Source organism: Plectropomus leopardus, chromosome 5 (assembly GCF_026936395.1).
Source record: "Plectropomus leopardus strain MGB_pleo_1.0 chromosome 5, ASM2693639v1, whole genome shotgun sequence".
NCBI classification, from domain to species: Eukaryota; Metazoa; Chordata; class Actinopteri; order Perciformes; family Serranidae; genus Plectropomus; species Plectropomus leopardus.
Window position 1 is genome coordinate 1131186 of NC_142180.1, and position 16473 is coordinate 1147658.

At 40.4% G+C, this 16473-nt stretch overlaps 1 protein-coding gene across 7 annotated transcripts in view; it reads left to right on the forward strand.

Moving 5' to 3' along the window:
• The window catches only part of ptprfa (protein tyrosine phosphatase receptor type Fa), a 301290-nt gene that overhangs the window by 91657 nt on the left and 193160 nt on the right, over positions 1-16473 (forward strand). For all 7 annotated transcript variants that reach the window (XM_088077354.1, XM_088077355.1, XM_088077356.1 and 4 more), the window contains exon 3: positions 4037-4207. In XM_088077354.1, coding sequence (XP_087933480.1) covers positions 4114-4207 — 94 coding nt within the window. In that variant the 5' untranslated portion in view covers positions 4037-4113. The remainder of the gene's footprint in view (positions 1-4036; positions 4208-16473) is intronic.

Here is a 16473-nt window from a genome sequence, read left to right on the forward strand (position 1 = left end):
ATAATCTGATGACATTACACACATGGTGAAAAACGAGCAGTGATGTCATGGACCAACATGTAGTCTGTCATGTCTGCAGGCCAGGTTAGTGCAAAATTAATATAGCCTAAGCTGACATAGTGGGTGTTACAACAAACATACATGTTGTGTAGTAACTGCCACCAGCCAAAGTGGCAGTGCGGCAGCAAGAGCAGGTGGCAGCAGTAGATGGTTGGAGAGACAGGGTGGACATGTTAAGCCATGTGCTGTTATTGATTGTTGCAGCGGCTGTTGGTGACTTAGGGGTTGATGATGAGTTTTTCCAGGTTTTTCAGCGCTTGTCATGTTGCCATAACATATGCAGAGGGTTTCCTTAGATGTAGTTATGCAACAGAGGCAGTGAAGTAATGTTGATGTAGTCCACTTTTTGATCTGTTTCTATCCATCATCATTTATGATGTCTGGACTTCTGCTTACTCGCTGGTAAACTGATAGCTCCAAAGAACATGACAAAACACAGTGCAGTCACCAGAAGGACATTTTCCCAGAGTGGCAGTGTAGCATTGCTGCCAGTCATTCTACATACAAGGAGGGATTTTAGTGTGGCTGTCTGGCACTCGAGGCAAGTCAAACAAAGATGTAACATCGAAAGGAAGGCTCGCAAGGCAATTCTTATCTCGAAATCAAAATGACACAGAGGAGAACAAATGAACAAATAGCAAATAAGATGCAACATAACTGAAAAATAACCAAACCCGCAAGCTGACATTGAAAGTTACTCCCATGGTCACCGCCCGAGCAGCTTTCTATAACCCCTCGTCTCCACTTGGACCTCCCCACCATATGGGGGTCACCTCAGAGGGCTAAACCACTGCATGGAGCTAAGGTACACCAGGAAGGAAAACTTGACTTAAACCTGATTCTGTCAGGAAATATCAAACATGTAAATGCCAACAAACAAGCACATACACCTGGTTAATGACACCCTATTTCATCTGACATTTTACAGATTTAAGAAAAGTGCTGGTTCCATGCTATGTGACTTGGCACAGGTGATCTGTGTGAGTGCCTTTTGGGATCTGAGCCTGTGAAAAGATGTGGAGGGAACCTTTCACCAGAGTTACTGTTGTGGATGTATTTGTAAAAAGTAACTGTGAACATGACATGGACCAGTACTCAGGCAACATGTCTATAGCCAGTTTTACACTTCCTGTTCAGTGTGGGAATATTATGTTGTTAGGCCACCTTACAGAAAGGGGGGACAGAGTGGTCTGGCATCTGAGCTATGACAGGAGCAAATGTAAATTGTGTAAATTATAGAGCTGAAAGAAGATGTGACCATGAGTCGGGTACTGTGACATTTTGATTATGTATTATGTTAATGACCACATTGCGGGAGATTTAAAAAGCATCTTTTAGCAAATAGCAGCTAATCCAAAAAGAACAGCATCTGTAAATGTCCACAAACTGGCAAAACAAAGAGGTCTAGGAGTTCTTTACCATCCGAGCTGAGGACGTGATCAGCCGCCATGTAACAGAGAAGGTAAATGATTGTGATTAACATGTTATATCATTGTTATTGTTTAAAAGCATTACTGATACCTATTCTATATGTCACACTAGAGGTGATCATTGTTGTACATATGTCATGCTTGTCATGCCTCTTGTGATTGCGGGATGCTGTGGTGCAGTGTTTTGTCACACACTGGAGTGAAATGATTCTGTGTAAAATTGCAAAGGAGGCGTAAAGAAGGGACTTTGTAGGGACTCTATAGCGCCAATTCTGTGTTGAAAGGGCTTATGGTTATTCATTTCATCAAATCAACACCAGTCAGAATAACACTACCTGAAGCGACAAACTGATGCCCTGAGCTACAAATGGAAGTTGAGCTACCCTCAACTTTTTTCAGTGCTCCAATGATAGCGTTACCAATCATATGGTTTGTTTTTAGCTGTAAAATGGGGCTCAGACATTGATCGTAAGCAGAAACATTTTTATGACCAAATACAAATTTTATCTGACACACACACACACACACCCCATGACGACGTTAACAAGCGCATGAATAACACTTCAACAGTGACTCAGTGATAATATAGCAGGCCACACTGTTGCTGTGTCGCTTGTAGTGTGAACGCAGCTTAAGACTATCCTCTACCCACACCCTGTGGCTGTCAACAGTTCAAATCTTTTTTAAAATGCAGAACTTGATGGAGCGAAGAGTAGCTGAAGATGGCCAGAGGACAATGTAACATATAGGCTGTCAAGTGGATGTAACACAGTGTACTGAAAGACAGTGTGTGTGGTTGGAGCTGTCCACTGTTAGCATCTGTGTGGATGGTGATGATGGGATTCTGTATTGTTCTGGATTTCATCAGAGAAAGGAGAAGAATCAGGGGACAGTATGCAGCCTAGGCACATTTCCCTCCGTAATATGCTTATGTGGTGAGACAGAGGGGAGTGATTTGTATCACTGATCCCTGGATTCATAGCACTGGACATCAGATATCTGGTGCTGGTGTGCAATCAGTGAAGTTGTAAAGACCTAGCTGGACTTGTGTTTCAGTTGGTTGCTTTTCAGTAACCACACTGCATTGTTTCTGAGCAGATACATCTTCTATACCAATTGTATCTTATCATTTGAGTTTTTCCTATACCAGTACCAAAAATATACTTTAAAATGGTACAGGTGGTGAAATGTACCTGAACTGATACCTTTTTCAAAATAAAGCACAAAATAATGGTGGACACTGTGAAAGATGGCTTTGTTTTATTGCGGAGGCAAATGTAAACTTAAGATTGATTTATAACTTATTAACGGTGTTAAGCACAAGTGTGTACAAGTTCACATAATATATTCTCATAATAAAACCTAATCCCATAACAATAATTTAGCACTACGTAACAATCATAGGTTTTATGATTTTCTCCGAGGAGTCCAGAATATTAATAATAATACAATATTTTTATTGGGTTTTAAAAATAGATAAGATATCAATACATAGCACAATATATAAAACAGTAACACATAACACAAACACTTAGGCCTAAACATACAACACTAAAAACACAGCCCTGCTACAGGACAAATTAAAACTGATAATAAATAAGAAAAATAAATAAAATAAGAATAAGGATTTTTAGAAAAAAGAAGAAAGAAGTGAGATAGAATTAAGGACAGATGGACATGAAACTACCATTTCTGAAAAGGTCATTTACAATACTGATACCTTTTCTAGACCAAAGATGGAATGCAGAGTCTGGAAGTCCAGACTAGGGGTCTAATTTATAACCATTGCACATGCACAAAACCCCATGCATAAATTGTGAAAAAACACAAAGTGGGAAGAATTTGTGTGCCTGTACAGAAACTTTGACCCAAGGGTACGACTTTTTATTTTTTATTTTATTTTATTTTATTTTTTTTTAGACAGGGGGCATTGGTGACACAGATGAAACCATCTGCGTCACCAATGGTGATGAATTGAAGTCAGATTGTGAAAATAAAATGTGCGAAGCATCATTATACATATAATGATGCCTATCACACAATAAATTTCACTTCATATCACAGGTTACTTATAGATCCACTTAATCGAAAACATTTAAAGCAGTGTTATTCATGCCAGTGGGCCATTAAATTGAAATGTAAAATGTGGAAGAAAGATCAAATCTCAAATGAAATTGCGCTAATTTTTTCACCATCACATTCTCCTCACGAGTAGAGAGGAGACAGCCGGCCTGTGTGCTGCTGAGACTCGTGTTCAGCTGTAGAGTCCACAGCAACTTTTTCAAGGAGGCTGATACACATGCAGATAATTCCATGTCAATTTGGGATTTATAAAAGGAAATTGCACCCTGGCAGGCGTACAAATGGTCTTATAAATCACAATGTTTATTGTCACACGCCATTTCTGTCTTTTGTCATTGCGTACACTTATAGTTTGAATCCCACTTACTGTTGTATAAATGACACCTCAGGTTTGTGTGGGGTTTCAATGAGATGCAAACAAAAGTCTGGTTGTCATTAACATCAGTTCTCTTGTCTCTTTGCAGGTGTCACTCTATGATTGTATGAGGTTGTAGCTAATCAGCATCAGTGTCAGGACTGGAAGAGTGTGTACAGTCAGACCATGGACTTTAGCTTCAGATGGCTGTCACCTCTTACCAGGGGAGCTCTCCATCTCCTGCTGCTGGCCAGACTGGTGCTGCCATCCTACACAGAGAGTGAGTACTTATATGATCCTCACAGCTCACAGCTCTGCCCAGAGCTCAGCAGTTTTACACACAAACACTATTCATTAGCTGCCCTGGAGTCTGCAGAGTGCTTAGGTTACTTTTTGTTATGTGACTGAAATATAGTACCACTGCTAAGGTTTAACACTGAAATATTTTGACTTCAATACATCATTAGTTTTAAGATTAATTACTGTTTACTGATACATGAGCATGAGAACAGGCAACATGTGCCTTCTTCTACACTGAAGATTCAAAGATGAGCTTAGAAAATTTATCAAAACAAAAGTGGAATTTAGAGGTTTACAGAGATATTTGTTGAGCCAAAGGTACACATTTTATCGAAAAGGTTTGCAGAATATTCCTGTGGGTTTCATTGGTTTGGATTGTTCATTAAATTGGAGTAGTTCCAGGAATCCCATTCACAGACAAAAGTTCCTCCTCACACTGCTGTCACATTGCATTTCCACAGTTCACAAGACATCGCCCATTCACACACACAGTATTGAAGCTAGTGTAAGAGCACATGTAAATTATATATATAATGCTTAAATCCATATTTGATGGCTTTTAGCCTTTCAGAAATATAATTTTAACCACAAATTAACAACAACAAAAAAGATTTTCTATCAGTATTGCTACTTACTGTTTTTTGATTCAGCTGTGGAAGTTACAGTGTTGCCATGGGAATGGTAGAGTAATATTTTCAGTGATGTTGATGGTGTGCTGTCCTGCTGATTTGATCACGTTCTAAATGTCTAGTTGACCTGGATTGCCTGGTTGGACCCACTTGTTGTGAAATTTCGAATGAGGGCTTCTCCATAAAGTTCCAAAAGTAGATCATTATCAGGATGTTTGCATGAGCTGTTTTGACTGTTGTTTTAACTCCTCATGTGACTGGTTCAGTCACTTTATTCCCTTTTCCTTTTCTCCCTCCTTCCAACTCTCATGAAGCGTGTGGGTACTGATGCTACACTTATGTGGGAAGCATTTTTGTTGGTCATGAACAAGGATTAGGAAAGAACATTGTAATATTCATAAGAACAAATACAAATGGCCGCAGTGTCTCTGCATCCTGCTCTGCAAGTGGAAGCAAAGAATACAGAGTCTCTGCAGGGCTCACTGACTCACTGATGAGATTATGAGGGAAACAGGAAGGGAAAATTGTCTGTTCAGTCCAGACAAGGGTGGGCAATGTGTTTTTCCGGCGTGCCATACTAACTCAAATAAAAGAAGGGGAATTGAAAATGAAACAGAAATATGAAGTAAAACTAGCCTACATAAATTTGGTAGACATTACAGATTGCTTTACAATAAGCTATTTCCCAGCCCAGAGGGACAGGGGCCTTGTTTAAAAAAGACCATTTCTAGAAAATGTTGGCTTTTTTATGACTGTACAGAGGTGCAAATTTATCAGCTTTCAGCGAAAACTGCTGTTCTGAATACAAAACAAGTCATTTGTGAGATTCATGTAGATCAGATGAGTTATAAAAAAAGGGTGGGGGAGTCGGGGGCTGCGAGGACAGAGTCACAGGGAGTACATGAGGTCAGTTTTTATCTGCCCACATGATAGAAAACCTCTGACAGTAGCTTTATGATAATGTTGTGATTTATATGGCGATGTCTCAAGCGTTTGTTACCCTGATTAGGTTAAGTTATTATTATTCATTTTTCAATGATTATTTTTAAAATCTCAGCTTTATTTGATAGGACAGATGATTAGAGTGAAAGGGGAAAGAGAGAGGGGAAGACATGCGGCAAAGGACTCAAACCCACAGTGCTGTGGCAGGGACACAGCCTCTGTACAGGGGTCGCCCACTTTACCAGGTGAGCTACTAGGTGCCCCAGGTTGAATTATTTTTATTAAGGAAAAGTAAGCCATAGCTTTCCTCTCTGCACTCCTGCTTGTACTGAATGACATTATGAAGTGTTCAAGCTCTATTCAATAAAAATGGCAACTTGGTGAATGAAATTATAACTCATGATGTGTTTAATGTTATCTTGTAAAAAATCTGTTTTTTTTAAGAAACTTTGATAAATAAAACTTTTCGAAAAAAAAACTTGTTTATGTTTTTGCAGCAATAGATGGAATTATGATACATTATACAAAGTAAAGAGGCTTTTTGAAGCAGTTATTTTTAAATGTAGTGTAATGAAGGACTGAGGGACTTTAAAACAGTTTTTTAAAAACATTTTAAAACACTTTAAAACATTTTTTTGTTTTGCTGGCAAGGGAGAATAACAAAATCAAAATAAAGTGTCATATCTAAGGTCTTTTGATTGATCAAACAGCAGAAAAAAGCCTGGAAAGCCACATTTCAAAATTGATATTTAAAAAGAATTTCCTCGTGGAAGGGCCTACCATTGGTTCACATCTTTGTCACCTTTTTCACCACTGAAGAGTTTGCACCCCTGTCTCTGTGCCAATCTGGTTTAATTTGAGGTCAGAATGAAAAAAATAATCACACGAAACAATCCACTCAAAGGGGTTTGTTATAATTAGTGTCTGACAACATTATACAAAGGACCATACAGAGAAATGAAACATGTTTCTGTGGCTTTGACTTGTTCTGGTCTGCTTTGTGTCTCACTAAAGGACAATCCTGGTTCTGAAATCTCACGAGAGGTGACTTTCTGCAGAATACACTGGTGGAAATGTGAGAGGCAGTAGCAGAGAGGAGTTTATGGTAATCTTTGTGTTGGACTAAAGAAAGGAAATGTTCCTGTTTTCTGAAAGAGTAAGAAAAAACAATAGTTTGTGTTTGCAAAATGCTCCAACAGAATGACAAGTGACACTGTGTGCAGCTCTCATAGAATAGTTGTGTGGGATAAAGCTGAAGGTGTGGTTAGCTGTGCTACGAATGGATCCTAACACTGTCCAAACACTGCGTCTTGCAGACCACTGGGGTCTGCAGTGACCATTTTGAGGACTACTGCCAACCAAAGGGTGGAAGAGACCTTAAACTAAAGCACTTTCACTTTAAGAAAAATGACACAGTGGAGGCTTTGTTGTTAAGTTATTGTATTGACCTGGCTTAAGTTAACAACACATGAAAGCATGAAACAATGGCAACAAGTATCCTCACTATAGTCAGTAAAGCATTTGATACAGCTCAAAAATAAAAGAGCTACTTCTAAAAACAGCATATACAGTGACTGAGAAAATAAAAGACCAGGAAAGTTCCACATTATTGATCTTTTGTAACATATTTTGTAACAAAACATAAAGAAAATTGTAGTGCATTCTGAGGATATTAATACATTGTTATTTTCACGAACATACACATGAATTATAATCAAATAAGTGTTCTGTTATACTTGTGTAACTCTGTGAAAATAACTCAAACTTTAAAGCCATGGCAGTACAGACCTGCATCACAGAGTGAAGAAAAATTAAGGTACAATGTAGATTTATTGTCATATTTCTTAAACTTAGTTTAAGAAGAAATGAAATTAAAGTTAATCCTAAATCCTGCTCCATCTTTTTGGCATTGAAGTAGGAGTTGAGGAGTCTCACAGCCTGGGGAAAGAAGCTGCTCTGTAGTCTGGTGGTTCTGCAGCGAATACTTCTGTATCTTTGTCCAGTTGGCAGCAGGATGAACAGACTGTGGCTGCTGTCTTTCAGTATTCTTTGGGCTCTGTGCAGACACCTCACTTCACCAAGGTCACTGATGCTCTGTAGAGGGGAACCAGTGATGTTCTGGACAGTTTTAATCACCCACTGTAGAGCCGTCCTGTCCTGGGCCGTGCACAAACCATGCCAGTTTGTGATGTTTCCAGTCAGTATGCTTTATATTGCTCCTCTGTAGAAGTTAACCAGGATCTTGCTCTGGAATTTAGCCTTCCTAAGTTTCCGTAGAAGGTAGAGCCTTTTCTGTGCTTTTTGGTGGGTTTTTGGGTGGTGATGTGTGATGACCAAGATAGGTCCTCAGTGATAGTAATTCCAAGGAACCTATAGCTGTTCACCTGCTCCACCTCAGCTCAACTGATGTAGACAGGGGTGTGCGTCTTTGCCTCGTTCTTTCTAAAATCAACAATCAGCTCCTTGGTTTTTCAGACGTTGAGCACTAGGTTGTTCTCTGCGCACCACTCTGCAAGATTGTCGATTTTCTCCCGGTATGAACTCTCATTGTTGTTTGTAATACGGCCAATGATGGTGGTGTTGTCTGCATACTTCACAATAGAGTTCTCCTGATGTCTGGGAGTGCAGTCATGGGTGTACAGTGTGAACAGGAGGGGGCTGAGCACACAGTCCTGGGGGGCTCATGTGTTGAGCACTAATGTAGAGGAAGTGAGACTGCCAATCCTAACTCTCTGGGGTCTGCATGTAAGGAAGTCCAGTATCCAGTTGCAGAGTGTTATGTTTTCCAATAAGCTTCATGGGAGAGATTTTGTTGAATGCTGAGCTGAAGTCAACAAACAGCATCCTGATGTAGCTGTTCTTATTCTCCAGGTGAGTGAAGACTGAGTGAAGAGCAGTAGATATGGCATCCTCTGTGGATCTGTTGGTTCTGAAAGCATACTCGTGAGGATCAAGGCTGGCAGGGATGTTGCTAATGAAGCTAATATTTACCATTTATGAACAAACACATTGTATGAATACATTAATTAATTTACTTTTACTTATTTAACTGTGAATTTCAACTGACATATTTATGAATAACACAGTCATGATGTCATTGCCTTTAATCTTATTTCAGTTAAAATGTAATTAGTCTAATGGGAACAGTTGAGACGGTTATCCCCTTTGCGAGACCAAAGTTCACCGTCAAGTCTGATGCTGATATACAGAGGACAGATGTTTTTCTGTCAGCTGTGATCGGTAACATGGCTTGTTGTGTTTCACACACATACAGGGAGTCAAGCTAAACAGGAATCCTCTGTGTGTGCCTGTGCAGGTTCAGAAACAGTGTTTCCATCAGTGAGCCACAGGAGTTATCCAGAGTGGCTATAGTGAACCTGAGAACAGGGTGGCATGTGCAGTATGTCAGTCAGTTCAAGTTGAGGTGACGCTTTCTGACTGTTGCATGAAAGAGGAGAGGACACACGCTTCCGTTGTCATTCAATCATAGCAAAGTCTGAGATCTGCTGTTTCAGCTCAGTGTGGATCTGTGAGACTGGCGCTATATCTGTCAGTGCAGCACATCCAGATTAGCCAGCATCGAGAAATATGTGAGGCACTCGGTTATTTGTCTGGAAAATAATAAGGGTCAAAACAGATTTTCACTCTAACTTCATATTGAGGTTGTGCAGGTGGCTCATTATGTCCAACCCAAAAGCCAAATCACACACCCAGCCTGGGTCATGCAACTCTGAGAAGTCGTCAGCATTACCGACAGTCACCAGAAATGTCTCTGTCTCTCCTCAACTCCAATACACGGCAAAATATTCAGTGGGATGGCACGTCTGTGTGTTCTGTCTCACTGTCCTCCAGTACCTGGATGTACAGGTAATGTTTAGGGCCTTGGGCCCAAATAGACTTTACTAGTTTTACCACCATTTTAACAGTATTATCAAGTTGCAACACACGGATTCTTGGTTAATGATTGAGTGCAGGAAGTTCAAATCTGAGTTGGGGTCGTCCTCTCTGACCTGGTCCTGTATCCTCTGCAGGAACAAGACTTTCTTTCTGGGGAAGTTTGGAGATCCATCAATGGTCATGTTCAGCAATATAGTTCATGGCAGTTGGGTTTCTCCAGATATCCTGACACCTTGCCATAGAGGTCTGCTCTCTGTTGTGCCCTTTAATCAACCCTTTTTTGACGTTCTGGCTTGGCTTGGTTTGGTTTGGTTTGGGCCATCAGCCCAGCGCAATAGGGATTTAAGTTCCCATGACATCAGGACTACCTGCTTGTAGGCTTTAACTACTGACAGCTTGTCTTGGATGATGATATTTATAAGCAGTGGGCTGAATGGCTGAAGTTCCTCATTATATTTGCAAGTGTTTTTCCATCACACAGCAGGCAAGTAAACAAAGTTTCCCTGTTGGAGATGAGCTGTTTGCATTGGTGCAGTGAGAGCCTGCTGTTTACAGCTCTTCATCTAACATTTCATGGATTCTTCTCAATAAATAAGGTTGTTTTTTATTCAAAAGTGTTTATTATAAAGTAGCAAAATAAGGAGATGTTGGGTTTGGGGCATCAACTTGACAGACTCCTGTATAGCTAAAAGTGAACATGAAACAGTGAAATAAAGCTGATATCTAAAGTACAAACGGAATGCAGGATAGAAACTAAACTCCAAACCACAGAGATTCAGTCACAAGCTACAGAACTAATGAGAACTAAACACAGGGACTGCATAAAATCTTTCTATCTAGTCCCCTGCATAGACAGACAGGGGTCGAGTTTCACACATGTATTTGCTTTAGGGGGAGAAGGGGGTGTTTAGGAGGTTAACTGCAGTGTACAAGAGTCACTGCTACCTGTTTGAAGACAATTTTAGGGCATTCTCTTCTCTTCTTGGTGATGACAACTTTGTAGCGTAGTGAGCATGCTCAGTCAAAATTGTCTGTTAATGTTGAATTTTTTAAACACCACTGTACTCTCAACATATCAGATATAGTGTCTCTGAAGCAACTCTGGAGACAAAAACATCTGTATCTGTCACCACAACTGCAAACGTTACTAACGTCAGTCTGTCACTTGAGGATGCTGAGTAAGGACGTGTTCACACCTGTCTGTTTGTTCCGGAACAGGGAGCCTTTTCTCCTAAGATCGGTTTGTTTGGACATATGTAAACGCAGCAATCGCACTCGGTAGCGGAACAAAACAAGTGGCCCGAGATCGCCTAGAAGAAGTGGTCTCGGTTCGCTTCCATTCAACACCTGGAGCGGTTCGTTTGCAGTGAGAACAAAACTGACACAGCAACCGACACAACTGACTCATAACTGTGGTTCAGCCTCCAATAAAAGGGCGAAGTTTACTAACTTGTGAGTCAGCTAATGAGTGAGAGGGGCTTCAAACGCTCTGTTGAGCAGTGTCACGCTAAAGCTAAAAATCTGCAACAGCAGTATATCAATGTGCAGGACCAGCTTGCCAGAAGTGGGAGCTCCAGGGATGAGTAGGACAAATTCCCCTGGTTTGACAAGCTGGATAATATTTTAGGGACTAAACCAGTTGTTGAACCGGTGGATATCATTGACTCCAGTGATGCTACATCACGTAGCACCGGCTCTTCTGATACTGCTACTACACCCAACACTAGCACTTCTGCTGATACAGAATCGAACTGTGCTGAATCGGCAGATAGAAGTGGTGAGTAACGGATCACCTTTTAATATGTTTATTATCACTTTCAATTGACATATCCTTGTAGCTGTATTACATCATTTATTTCTTAGCTGAGTGTTGTACTGTTGCAAACCATGTTCAGCCACTAATGCACTGTCATAAGCAACAGTATATGTATCAATGACAGACCTGACATAAATAATGTGTAGCACAGAAATAAAAACACACACACAGCACCATAAACATAAAAAACTAAAACTAGCTGACTGATACCATGTTTACTTTTTGCAGTTCAGATATTGCAGTAAGTAGTCACTTGCTTTAATTGACAGTGGTGGATGCTGAATCACTGGACAACACACTGGACTTCACTGACATGGAGGAAACAGCCATAGGAAGCAGAGGCCATACTCCAAACCCCGAATTGCATGTTCCTGAGTCTCAGCCCAGGAAGAGGAAAGTCAGATCTTCTCTGTCTGACCAGCTCCATCTTTACCAGGCTGAACAGAAAAGGCAACTAGATCAAATGTATGAAGCTGAACAAATCCAACAAGCCCCAGAGACCACTGCCCTGGAGAACATGCTAAGGCTGCAGCAGGAGGCTGAAGAGCGAAGATTCAATGCCATGCTGACTCAACAACAGGCAAACCAACAAATGTTTCTGCAGTTGATGGGAACTTTCATTAGCACTTTACACCAACAGCCACATTCATCCTACAATTCCACAAGTCTTATTCCTCCTACATTCCAGAATCCTACACCCAATTCACCTGGACCACTGATGATGCCAGTGCCTGTACTGCAGCACCAGCCCTATCCACCACCTCGTGCTCCACAACCCCCAGTCCACCTAGAGCAGGCCTGCCACCCTGGTTAAACACCAAATCAATCCACTGATGTGTCTTCTGTTTGCATAGTGTTAACAACACAACACAGCAATTCTTTAACTTGTAGAATTGATTAATCTATTCAGTGATTGTTCATTACAGATTCAAAATTATTGTTATACAATGTTTTTTTTACTCAACACGTCTGTGTTTTGCACTTTATTTTGCATTTTACAAAGAAAAAAAAATGTACAAACTGTAAAAACATAGCATTTTGTATTTTCTTTATTCTGAATACAATTTTATTTTTATAACAAAGCTATTATTCAGTCAGTTCTTTTGTTATACAATACTGTACTGTCTGCTTTGACAGCTGACCCGTGTTAGCCTACTAAAGTTCTTGTAATCCAAGAAAAAGTTTAACTTTGAAGCCTTTTTTTTTGGTCAACATTGGATTATTTATTATTATAATCCAAATAATAAAACAGAACGTCAATAGAATAAAAAGCCTGCCTCCATGAATTTTTACAACCATGAGAACCGTTATATCTCACACAAAGCAATAAAAAATAAAAAAAATAAAAAACAGGAATCTTGACATTACTGTCTAGAATAATATCTGCAAAGTGCATCTCTAATTTCATTTGCTTTTTCATTGTCCACTTGTGGGTTGTCCTCATTTTCCTCCATCACATTGTCTCTATCCAGGAATTGTTAGTTGAGAACTTCACAAAAATTGTGTAGGACACAACATGCTGACACAATTTGGCTGACCAGGGTAATGTGGGCATCACATACCTTTAGCAGACATCTCCACCTGCCCTTGAGGCGCCCAAAGGCACGCTCTACAGTCATGCGAGCTTGACTCAGGCGATGGTTGAAACCTATCTGCTCTTGTGTTACTCCTCTAACCTTACCGTAAGATTTCATCATCCATGAGAGCAGAGGGTAGGCCGAATCACCTAAAATAACAAGTGGGACATCAATCTTTTCAAATGTTTCTATCATTCTAGTGTGCCACTATTACCTCGCTCATACAGTCCTGAAAGTGCAAAAACACGGGCTTAATGGATCCTACCTGGTTGCCCAACATTAATCCCAGAAAATTAGTCTGTGGTCCACCACACCTTGCAAAATAATAGAACAATGCCCCTTTCTGTTATAATAATCAGCTGGCGCAACAGAAGGAGCTCTGATGTTAACATGTGTTCAATCAATAGCACCGGCTACCTGGGGAAATCTCCATTTATTATGAAAGCCTTGTGCTATTAATCTGAACTCAGCAGCAGAGTGTGTTTTGATGTACTGTGGCTTTAATACTACATTTATGACCGTGACAACTTCTTGAGTGATGACACAACATGTGGACAAGCCAAGGCCAAAAAGGTGTGAAAGAGAGCGGTATTCCAAATTTGTTGCCAGTCTCCAGATGCAAATTGCCACTCGAACCTCAACAGGCACTGGCTTTCTGTATCTGGTATTTTGTCGGGTCAACCAGGGCCGGAGGGCATCACACAATTGTGAGAAAGTGCCACTCGTAGTCAGTCCGAGTGCTGGAGATGTGTGGCCACCAAGATGTAGTGCGTGGATATACCCATATCTCCCTGTAGGGAAGGCAAAGAGATGGAAGATGTTATCCCAATGTGTCATTATTGTTATTTTATGTGGTTTAATGTCTCCTTCCGCCGCATAAGACCTATACACAAACAAGGTATGCACAGTTTACTGATTAGATAACAATAATCTGATGAAGCTTACCTGATGTACCGTCTGTAGTGTCGTGTGAGTGCGAGATGTGCAGAAAGTGCGCCCATTAGAGCCCATCTTGGTCAGCGATTACTTGAGGCGGCATGTCTTCTCCTCAGTAGATGGAGTAGGAGAATGTTTTCGACACACAGTCTGGATTCGCTGTAGAATTGGATATTTTCCTCAGTTGTGTAACATTGGTATAGTAACCACAGAAATGTGCAAAAACAAATTAGCCACACATGCTGTTGGTGCTCCATAATTGCTGTTTTTTACCGGCATTTTTCCTTCCGAGATTTCTGACCAATGAGAGAACGGCTGGTCGCACATGGCGTTTGTTTCCAACTTTGTACCGCTACAGACTGTTGCCTTGTGAACACAAACAACACAAATGAAATATGCAACAATTGTATCAATTTAGCTTCTGAATCGGAACAAAGCAAACGGGCCACAGGTGTGAATACAGCCTAAGAGTCAACTTGGAGCCTTTCAGCCAATCTAAATTAAGACAGCGCCCTTTGTAAGAATCACTTTGAATAGTGATACAGGCTAGAGATCATTAACATAATGCTGCATTTAATAGATTTTTGGAGGCCATTGCAGGTAGGACTGAGATAGTTCATTCAGTCGGTGGGGGGCGTATGTTACCTATGTGTGCTCCAGACTATTCTGAATGATTGTATGGACTTCAGTCCTTAATGATAATAAATTCTGCCTCTGTCTTCTCATTCCTACTATCATGTGTCTGTATGTTTATCACTAAGCTTGCTTAGTCGTGATGTGCAGGTCAAGGTTTTTTTTAAAGCCTGTACAAGCCCAGTCTGTAATGAGAGCCAGTATGCCCCACCCGACTCGTAAAAACATATGCTAATTACCCAAACTGCAAAGCTGCTAACTGGAGCTGAAAGCTTCTTGGAGTGACCATTGCTAATCACAACCTACTTGCTTCTTGCTAAATCTTAAATCAAAAAACCTGTATTTTCTGTTTAAAAGTACAAATGTAGGAAGATAGCAAGTACTCACCCGAATTTAAAGTGGTAACTTCTTAAAGCTGTGATCTTGAGCGCACAGTTAATAGGTACAGTGGTTTGTTTACAGAAGTGAATATTTAATGGAGTCACTTGAGATGCTTGCTTGCTGTAATGACACTGTGTTAGGCCTACATATTTGCAAAGAGAAATATTTTTACCTGACGTTATGACCAGAGGTTTAAATCTGTTGGACTTTAAAAGGCTTTCCTGCTCAAAAACCAAATAATGGAAGTCCTGAGCCCAGCAGCGCTGATTATAAAGCTGCTTGCTGTGTGAGAGAGACAGAGTGAGGAAAAGAGAAGGTGGAAATTGGATTAGGCTATTGCACAATATTTTTGAAAGTTATTATTAATTTACTCAGAACGCTGCTTTGTCACTTTATGGCCCACCTGACCCACGAGCTATGGCTCGACCCGCACAGCACTATTGCTTAGTGAGTGAAGATTTCTGTGTAAAGCCGGCTGTACTGAGGACAGTCCACAGAAACTGAATATCACACACACTAAAGGCTGCAAAGGACTCCACACATAGAATCTCTTGCTTCACTATGTATCATTAATCACTCAGTTTGAGTTAAATGCAAAACTGATTTAGAGATGGTTATTTTGTGAATTATGTGTTCTGCTGTCCATAGCATCATTCAGCCTGCTGCGCTGGCTCAGTTTGATATATTTGATTCGCAGAGTCCATGCTGGCAGACTGCTATTGACACGTGTGTTGATTGGCAGAAGTTTGACACATGGATTATTATTTCATAAGGTGGAACTGGAGAAAAGTTCATTTTTCTCTTGTTGAAGAATGTATTTTTGAGTCTAGACATGATTGTAAACATACAGCTTGTTCCTTGTCAAGGCTTGTTAGTTCCATTTCACAGGTTAAGTTAGAAATGTTTACGTTTAAGTGCAAACTAGGGATGGATGCATTTAGGCATGAGGCTGGAGAGGCTGTGCTAAGAAAAACTGTGAGGGAGGTTAGAAAGTGACATTTGCATTTAAACAGTGCTCTGTATTCAGGGGTCTTTATCAACCTGGCTGCACTCTGCCCTGTGGGATGTGCTGAGTGCCCTCTTCCCAACACATGCTGTCTTTTTATGTGCTTTTGAAGATCTGTTTACATTTAATCATGTCTTATACAGCTAAGTCAGCCCTGGTTACCTGTAGCAAAACAACCATGAAGACCATGTTCATATATGACAAGTTAAAAGTTCCAGTGGGTTCCATCTCAGCTCCCTATCTGTGGGATTTAAGTTTGGGGACAAAAATACTAATAGTGTGCAAAGAGTGAATCTCACCTATTATGCATTTCTATGTTTGTGTTTCTATGTTGCTAACCAGTGTTTTAAGGAAACAATTGTGTTTTTTTTTTTTAAAGGGATATTTCACAAATGTTCAGCTATCTTAGAATCAAAACAATGTGGGTGG